Source organism: Pongo pygmaeus, chromosome 1 (genome assembly GCF_028885625.2).
Source record: "Pongo pygmaeus isolate AG05252 chromosome 1, NHGRI_mPonPyg2-v2.0_pri, whole genome shotgun sequence".
In the NCBI taxonomy this organism is placed as follows: domain Eukaryota; kingdom Metazoa; phylum Chordata; class Mammalia; order Primates; family Hominidae; genus Pongo; species Pongo pygmaeus.
In genome coordinates, this window is record NC_072373.2 from 663,307 (window position 1) to 672,535 (window position 9,229).

At 37.7% G+C, this 9,229-nt stretch overlaps 1 protein-coding gene across 2 annotated transcripts; it reads left to right on the top strand.

The window, feature by feature from the left end:
* Nucleotides 1-2,823: 2,823 nt before the first annotated feature.
* LOC129033123 (olfactory receptor 2M7-like) lies at nt 2,824-8,568 on the top strand. 2 transcript variants are annotated; one of them, XM_054481190.1, is made up of 2 exons: nt 2,824-3,392; nt 8,199-8,568. In XM_054481190.1, the coding sequence occupies exons 1-2, from the start codon at nt 2,824-2,826 to the stop codon at nt 8,566-8,568; spliced, it is 939 nt and encodes a 312-aa protein (XP_054337165.1). The 2 variants fall into 2 exon arrangements, with proteins under 2 accessions (XP_054337165.1, XP_054337159.1); XM_054481184.1 differs by having other exon boundaries at nt 2,824-3,372; nt 8,176-8,568.
* Nucleotides 8,569-9,229: the final 661 nt, after the last annotated feature.

A 9,229-nucleotide genomic window follows, 5' to 3' on the forward strand; every position in this document is an offset into this window, starting at 1 on the left:
ACAAATAAGAGTGCATTTATATAAGTTCAGCCTAAACTAATGTGACTGAGACAATTCAGAGGGATATGTAGCTTTACATTTGTAATCAATTTGGTTTTAATGCTGCATCATTCAATGGAATATAAAACATATGGTAGAAATGTCTAAGTGATCAAGTAGAATTAATAACCATTTTATCTCAACTTAGTGACTTGGAAGTAGTGTTTCCCAAATGTAAAGAACACTTTGCCAACTGAAAAAGAAGCATAGGGAGAAGCGAACTTGACCACATAGCTTCCTTCTTGGAATAATATTTCAGACTGAGTTAAAGAAAAATTATGGTGGAAACTTGAGGTAATACAGTTTAGTTTGGATAAATTGTGTATTATAAGAGTTGACAAGATCAAGAAAACTGAGAATGCTATGGTATGATGGTCAAAATAGGTGGTTCCATAAAGTAAGTTGAGATGAGTTATTTTCTTGAAGTGAATTCAGCTTATAAGCATGGGAAATTATTGAGGCAGTACAACGTCTTTTCCCCTGATTGAACTTAAAACCCCACCTCCTCTTGAGGACAACACAAGGGAACACTTTGGTAGGAAACCCTCAACACTGAAGATCCCAGAGATGCCCGTTTCTCATTCTCAAGACATTGACTGGACCTGGATCTGAGTTACCACTAATCAGGTTTATCCAACTTCTTGATAACCATTTGTTTTAAAACCTGAAAGGGAGGAGGTTGAAGCCTGTTTCTCTCTTCATGGTGATTGACAAAAATGATTTGTTTGTGTTTTAGAGATTGTCATTCTAATCTTATGAGAGTCTCATATGGAGGTTCCTTCTCTGTCTTCCCAGCACTGAAGAGGCATGTTTTGTTAGGTTGTTCTTGAATGAAAATTTAAAACTCTGCTCGAGTATTTTTTTCTTTCTTACCAATATTATTCACAATTAATAAAAATAAATAAAACTCAAAAAGGTATACTTTACTACCTCCTTATTGAAAAAATTGTATTTCAACCCATGAGGACAAATTCCAGATTCCATCTCCTCTGCAGATTTTTTTTAACCTCCTTGCTGCTCCTAGATTTTTCACCTTTCATAGTTGTTGTTGTTTTCAGTCTCTTCATTAAAATGTGATGCATGAATAAATGAAAAAAGTCCATTTCTGTCAAATGAGTCTACTCACCAGGCTTGTCTGTTTATGACATCGTTTTTTACTGCCTGGAATAATCTCCCTTCACATATTGGCTTTGCGCATACATTTATTATTATCTCACACAATAAGAACTAAATGCCACAACATACAAGAAACATAACTCTAAATTAGAAAACCCTATGTTTTCCCAAAATCTTCCACACATTTCTATTTTCTCTGTGTATGTTCTATTTATTGCATTTCATTTTGTGGAATTTATATATGTACAACCCTTTCCTGTGATCTGGTGTCTTTCTCACTTGCTCAGAGTCTTTGCCAAAAGCCATTAGATGTGTGAGGTTTCCCTTGACTACTTTATTCAAAGTTGAACATACCAGTGCAATTCTAACCACCTTCTTTGACTTACTTTTCTCCAAAACATTTATCTTCTTATGACATAAAGTGTTCTATAATCATCATCTTATCACATTCACTATGACCTGTATGGACACAGGCTTTCTTTATTCTGGTCACTGTGGTAGCCCCAGTGATCAACACATAGCCAGGCTTCATAAATGTTGTTGAAAGGGTGGATCTCATGCTTTTCTTAATTTCTGTTTTTGTATCTATTTATTTTCTATAGGAGATATTGGATGTATTAATTTCCTATGAATGCCAGTACAGAGAATCACAAACAGGTTACCTAAAACAATAGAAGTTTATTCTCTCATAGTTTTGGAGTCTAGAAATCTGAAATCAAGATGTCAGCAGGGTTGGATACTTCTGAGGGCTCTAAGAGAATGAATCTGTCCCATTCCTCTCTCCTAGGTTCTTGCTATAACTAACAGTTGTTGGCATTTCTTGATTTGTAGATGCACCACTCCAATCCCTGCTTCCCCTATCACATGGTATCCTCAGTATCTCAGTCTTCACATGGCCACCCTCTTATCAGAACATGAGTCATATTGAATTAGAGAGACCCACTCTGCTCCAATATGACCTCACCTTAACTAATTATACCCTTTATGTATTTCTAAACAAGCTCACCTGCTGACTATCTTTTGGGGAAGAAACATAATTCAATGCATAACACTGGGCTATAGAAAAAAGAGCATATGTCTTAGATTTGTATAATTGAAAATCTTTTCAGTGAATCCACTTATAGTAAGAAAACTTACTATAAAGTATAGATCAAATACTTTAAACTGTAAAGTAATAGGTAAACATACACATTTTCTTAACTCTGGTAGGAAAAATGCCTACAATCATGTGAATAAAGGCACAAATTTATTTTCCATTTCTAGTATTGTGTTGGTCACATGCTGACTGAACCTGAATTTCTCTATCAATTTACCTGTAACAGACTTCTGATGTTTTAGGAACTGTTTGTTTTGGAGACATATGCTTTTTGGAAAAACTCCATTGATCATGTAGTAGATATTGTTATTGTAACTTTTCAATGGAGAAAAAGAATGCTTAGAAGAAAACTTAGGACAAGCTCCATAATTTTATAAGTGAGACATTGCTGAAAGAACATATTTCTTTATGATTCCATAATTCTTAAACTTTGAGTTTTATAATTCTGGCCATCCTGTATTGATCACCAAACTACAGAATTTACCATAATCACATGCTTTATAAGGCACTGAGTAAATGTTTACCAAATTAATGAACTGTTTTTGTGGTGCTAGGTAACAGGCATATTCATCATGGCATGGGAGAATCAGACCTTCAACTCTGACTTACTCCTCCTGGGAATCTTCAATCACAGCCCCACTCACACCTTCCTCTTCTTTCTGGTCCTGGCCATCTTTTCAGTGGCCTTCATGGGAAACTCCATCATGGTTCTCCTCATCTACCTGAATACCCAGCTCCACACCCCCATGTACTTCCTCCTCAGCCAACTGTCCCTCATGGACCTCATGCTCATCTGCACCACTGTACCCAAGATGGCCTTCAACTACCTGTCTGGCAGCAAGTACATTTCTATGGCTGGCTGTGCCACACAAATTTTCTTCTATGTATCATTGCTTGGCTCCGAATGTTTTCTGTTGGCTGTTATGGCTTATGACCGCTACACTGCCATTTGCCACCCTCTAAGATACACCAATCTCATGAGACCCCAAATCTGTGGACTTATGAGTGCCTTCTCCTGGATCCTGGGCTCTACAGATGGAATCATTGATGCTGTAATGACATTTTCCTTCTCCGACTGTGGGTCTTGGGAAATAGCTCACTTCTTCTGTGACTTCCCTTCCGTACTAATCCTCTCATGCTCTCCTGGATAATATCCTGCAGAGTGTTTTCCAACTTGTTTCCATTCTCCCTGTCACTTTCAGGTACACCAGTCAGACGTAGATTTGGTCTTTTCACATAGTCCCACATTTCTTGGAGGCTTTGATCATTTCTTTTTATTCTTTTTTCTCTGAACTTCCCCAATCTAGCAAGGCAGGCCAACATTCAGATTCAGGAAATACAGAGAATGCCACAAAGATACTCCTCGAGAAGAGCAACTCCAAGACACATAATTGTCAGATTCACCAAAGTTGAAATGAAGGAAAAAATGTTAAGGGCAGCCAGAGAGAAAGGTCGGGTTACCATCAAAGGGAAGCCCATCAGACTAACAGCGGATCTCTCGGCAGAAACCCTACAAGCCAGAAGAGAGTGGGGGCCAATATTCAACATTCTTAAAGAAAAGAATTTTCAACCCAGAATTTCATATCCTGCCAAACTAAGCTTCATAAGTGAAGGAGAAATAAAATACTTTACAGACAAGCAAATGCTGAGAGATTTTGTCACCACCAGCCCTGCCCTAAAAGAGCTCCTGAAGGAAGTGCTAAACATGGAAAGGCACAACCGGTACCAGCCACTGCAAAATCATACCGAAACGTAAAGACCATCGAGACTAGGAAGAGACTGCATCAACTAACGAGCAAAATAACCAGCTAACATCATAATGACAGGATCAGATTCACACATAACAATATTAACTTTAAATGTCAATGGACTAAATGCTCCAATTAAAAGACACAGACTGGCAAATTGGATAAAGACTCAAGACCCATCAGTGTGCTGTATTCAGGAAACCCATCTCACGTGCAGAGACACACATAGGCTCAAAATAAAAGGATGGAGGAAGATCTACCAAGCAAATGGAAAACAAAAAAAGGCAGGGGTTGCAATCTTAGTCTCTGGTAAAACAGACTTTAAACCAACAAAGATCAAAAGAGACAAAGAAGGCCATTACATAATGGTAAAGGGATTAATTCAACAAGAAAAGCTAACTATCCTAAATATATATGCACCCAATACAGGAGCACCCAGATTCATAAAGCAAGTCCTGAGTGACCTACAAAGAGACTTAGACTCCCACACAATAATAATGGGAGACTTTAACACCCCACTGTCAACATTAGACAGATCAACGAGACAGAAAGTCAACAAGGATACCCAGGAATTGAACTCAGCTCTGCACCAAGTGGACCTAATAGACATCTACAGAACTCTCCACCCCAAATCAACAGAATATACATTTTTTTCAGCACCACACCACACCTATTCCAAAATTGACCATATACTTGGAAGTAAAGCTCTCCTCAATAAATGTAAAACAACAGAAATTATAACAAACTATCTCTCAGATCACAGTGCAATCAAGCTAGAACTCAGGATTAAGAATCTCACTCAAAACCGCTCATCTACATGGAAACTGAACAACCTGCTCCTGAATGACTACTGGGTACATAACGAAATGAAGGCAGAAATAAAGATGTTCTTTGAAACCAATGAGAACCAAGACACAACATACCAGAATCTCTGCGATGCATTCAAAGCAGTGTGTAGAGGGAAATTTATAGCACTAAATGCCCACAAGAGAAAGCAGGAAAGATCCAAAATTGACACCCTAACATCACAATTAAAAGAACTAGAAAAGCAAGAGCAAACACATTCAAAAGCTAGCGGAAGGCAAGAAATAACTTAAATCAGAGCAGAACTGAAGGAAATAGAGACACAAAAAACCCTTCAAAAAATAAATGAATCCAGGAGCTGGTTTTTTGAAAGCATCAACAAAATTGATAGACCACTAGCAAGATTAATAAAGAAAAAAAGAGAGAAGAATCAAATAGATGCAATAAAAAATGATAAAGGGGATATCACCACCAATCCCACAGAAATACAAACTACCATCAGAGAATACTACAAACACCTCTACGCAAATAAAATAGAAAATCTAGAAGAAATGGATAAATTCCTCAACACATACACCCTCCCAAGACTAAACCAGGAAGAAGTTGAATCTCTGAATAGACCAATAACAGGAGCTGAAATTGTGGCAATAATCAATAGCTTACCAACCAAAAAAAGTCCAGGACCAGATGGGTTCACAGCCGAATTCTACCAGAGGTACAAGGAGGAGCTGATACCATTCCTTCTGAAACTATTCCAATCAATAGAAAAAGAGGGAATCCTCCCTAACTCATTTTATGAGGCCAGCATCATCCTGATACCAAAGCCTGGCAGAGACACAACAAAAAAAGAGAATTTTAGACCAATATCCTTGATGAACATTGATGCAAAAATCCTCAATAAAATACTGGCAAACAGAATCCAGCAGCACATCAAAAAGCTTATCCACCATGATCAAGTGGGCTTCATCCCTGGGATGCAAGGCTGGTTCAATATATGCAAATCAATAAATGTAATCCAGCATATAAACAGAACCAAGGACAAAAACCACATGATTATCTCAATAGATGCAGAAAAGGCCTTTGACAAAATTCAACAACCCTTCATGCTAAAAACTCTCAATAAATTAGGTATTGATGGGATGTATCTCAAAATAATAAGAGCTATTTATGACAAACCCACAGCCAATATCATACTGAATGGGCAAAAACTGGAAGCATTCCCTTTAAAAACTGGCACAAGACAGGGATGCCCTCTCTCACCACTTCTATTCAACATAGTGTTGGAAGTTCTGGCCAGGGCAATTAGGGAGGAGAAGGAAATCAAGGGTATTCAATTAGGAAAAGAGGAAGTCAAATTGTCCCTCTTTGCAGATGACATGATAGTATATCTAGAAAACCCCATTGTCTCAGCCCAAAATCTCCTTAAGCTGATAAGCAACTTCAGCAAAGTCTCAGGATACAAAATCAATGTACAAAAATCACAAGCATTCTTATACATCAATAACAGACAGAGAGCCAAATCATGAGTGAACTCCCATTCACAATTGCTTCAAAGAGAATAAAATACCTAGGAATCCAACTTACAAGGGATGTGAAGGACCTCTTCAAGGAGAACTACAAACCACTGCTCAAGGAAATAAAAGAGGATACAAACAAATGGAAGAACATTCCATGCTCATGGGTAGGAAGAATCAATATCATGAAAATGGCCATCCTTCCCAAGGTAATTTACAGATTCAATGCCATCCCCATCAAGTTACCAATGACTTTCTTCACAGAACTGGAAAAAACTACTTTAAAGTTCATATGGAACCAAAAAAGAGCCCGCATCGCCAAGTCAATCCTAAGCCAAAAGAACAAAGCTGGAGGCATCACACTACCTGACTTCAAACTATACTACAAGGCTACAGTAACCAAAACAGGATGGTACTGGTACCAAAACAGAGATATAGATCAATGGAACAGAACAGAGCCATCAGAAATGATGCCACATATCTACAACTATCTGATCTTTGACAAACCTGACAAAAACAAGAAATGGGGAAAGGATTCCCTATTTAATAAATGGTGCTGGGAAAACTGGCTAGCCATATGTAGAAAGCTGAAACTGGATCCCTTCCTTACACCTTATACAAAAATTAATTCAAGATGGATTAAAGACTTAAATGTTAGACCTAAAACCATAAAAACCCTAGAAGAAAACCTAGGCATTACCATTCAGGACATAGGCATAGGCAAGGACTTCATGTCTAAAACACCAAAAGCAATGGCAACAAAAGCCAAAATTGACAAATGGGATCTAATTAAACTCAAGAGCTTCTGCACAGCAAAGGAAACTACCATCAGAGTGAACAGGCTACCTACAAAATGGGAGAAAATTTTTGCAACCTACTCATCTGACAAAGGGCTAATATCCAGAATCTACAATGAACTCCAGGAAATTTACAAGAAAAAAACAAACTACCCCATCAAAAAGTGGGTGAAGGACATGAACAGACACTTCTCAAAAGAAGATATTTATGCAGCCAAAAAACACATGAAAAAATGCTCACCATCACTGGCCATCAGAGAAATGCAAATCAAAACCACAATGAGATACCATCTCACACCAGTTAGAATGGCAATCATTCAAAAGTCAGGAAACAACAGGTGCTGGAGAGGATGTGGAGAAATAGGAACACTTTTACACTGTTGGTGGGACTGTAAACTAGTTCAACCCTTGTGGAAGTCAGTGTGGTGATTCCTCAGGGATCTAGAACTAGAAATTCCATTTGACCCAGCCATCCCATTACTGGGTATATACCCAAAGGACTATAAATCATGCTGCTATAAAGACACATGCACACGTATGTTTATTGCAGCCTTATTCACAATAGCAAAGACTTGGAACCAACCCAAATGTCCAACAATGATAGACTGGATTAAGAAAATGTGGCACATATACACCATGGAATACTATGCAGCCATAAAAAATGATCAGTTCATGTCCTTTGTAGGGACGTGGATGAAATTGGAAATCATCATTCTCAGTAAACTATCACAAGAACAAAAAACCAAACACTGCATATTCTCACTCATAGGTGGGAATTGAACAATGAGAACACATGGTCACAGGAAGGGGAACATCACACTTCGGGGACTGTTGTGGGGTGGGGGGAGGGGAGAGGGATAGCATTGGGAGATATACCTAATGCTAGATGACGAGTTGGTGGGTGCAGCACACCAGCATGGCACATGTATACATATGTAACTTACCTGCACATTGCGCACATGTACCATAGAGCCTAAAGTATAATAACAATAATAATAATAATAAAAAGAAAAAAACAATTAATCACTGTTTTATAAAGAGAATAAAATATTATTTGCAAGACAAAAAAAATCCTCTCATGCAATGACACATCAATATTTGAAGGGATTATTTTCATCTGCTGTACAGTAATGATTGTTTTCCCTGTTGCAATCATCATCACTTCCTATGCTCAAGTTATTCTGGCTGTCATTCACATGGGATCTGGAGAGGGTCATTGCAAAACTTTTACTACTTGTTCCTCTCACCTCATGGTGGTGGGAATGTACTATGGAGCAGGTTTGTTCATGTACCCTCAGCCCACATCTTATCATTCTCCTATGCAGGACAAGATAATGTCTGTATTCTACACCATCCTCACTCCCATGCTGAATCCCCTCATTTATAGCCTCCACAACAAGGAAGTGACCAGAGCATTAATGAAAATCTTAGGAAAGGGCAAGTCTGGAGATTGAGTTACCTCATAAATTTCATGTTTTTCTGTCTGCTAAATTCTTCTTTTTAATGTCCCTCTTTTTCTATTAAGTCTTAAAATATCACTGATTGTGTGCATTGCTCAACATATTTATGGGCACCAGTATAATTTATTTCAGATAAACTATTTTAGATTTTTTTATATTCAATTCAGTTATGACTACAATATAAAGCATTTTCAATAAAGACATTCCATTTTTATTTTTAAATTTCATTATCATTTTGGGAAACACATAGTATTTGGTTACATTAATAAGTTCTTTAACGGTGATTTCTGAGATTTTAGTGCAGCAATCAAGCAAGCAGTGTTTGCTGTACCTAATGTGTAGTCTTTTAGCCCTCTCCAGTGCCCAACATTTCTTCCAAGTCCCCAAGTCCAGTGTATCATTCTTATGCCTTGGTGTTTCATAGCTTAGCTGGCACATATGACTGAGAACATACGATGTTTGGATTTCCATTCCTGAGTGACTTCACTTTGTATAGTAGTCTACAATTCCAACCAGATTGCTGCAAATGCTATTAATTCATTCATTTTTATGGATGAATAGTATCCCATGGTATATATATACCACCTTTTATTTATCCACTCATTGACTGATGATCATTTAGGCTGATTCCATCTATTTGCAACTGCAAATTGTG

Bases quoted from the DNA above. Each gene is read 5' to 3' on its own strand.
- LOC129033123 (XM_054481184.1), top strand. From the start codon at position 2,824: ATGGCATGGGAGAATCAGACCTTCAACTCTGACTTACTCCTCCTGGGA. The intron at 3,373-8,175 runs GTACTAATCCTC...ATTATTTGCAAG, and splicing joins TCTTCTGTGACTTCCCTTCC to ACAAAAAAAATCCTCTCATG.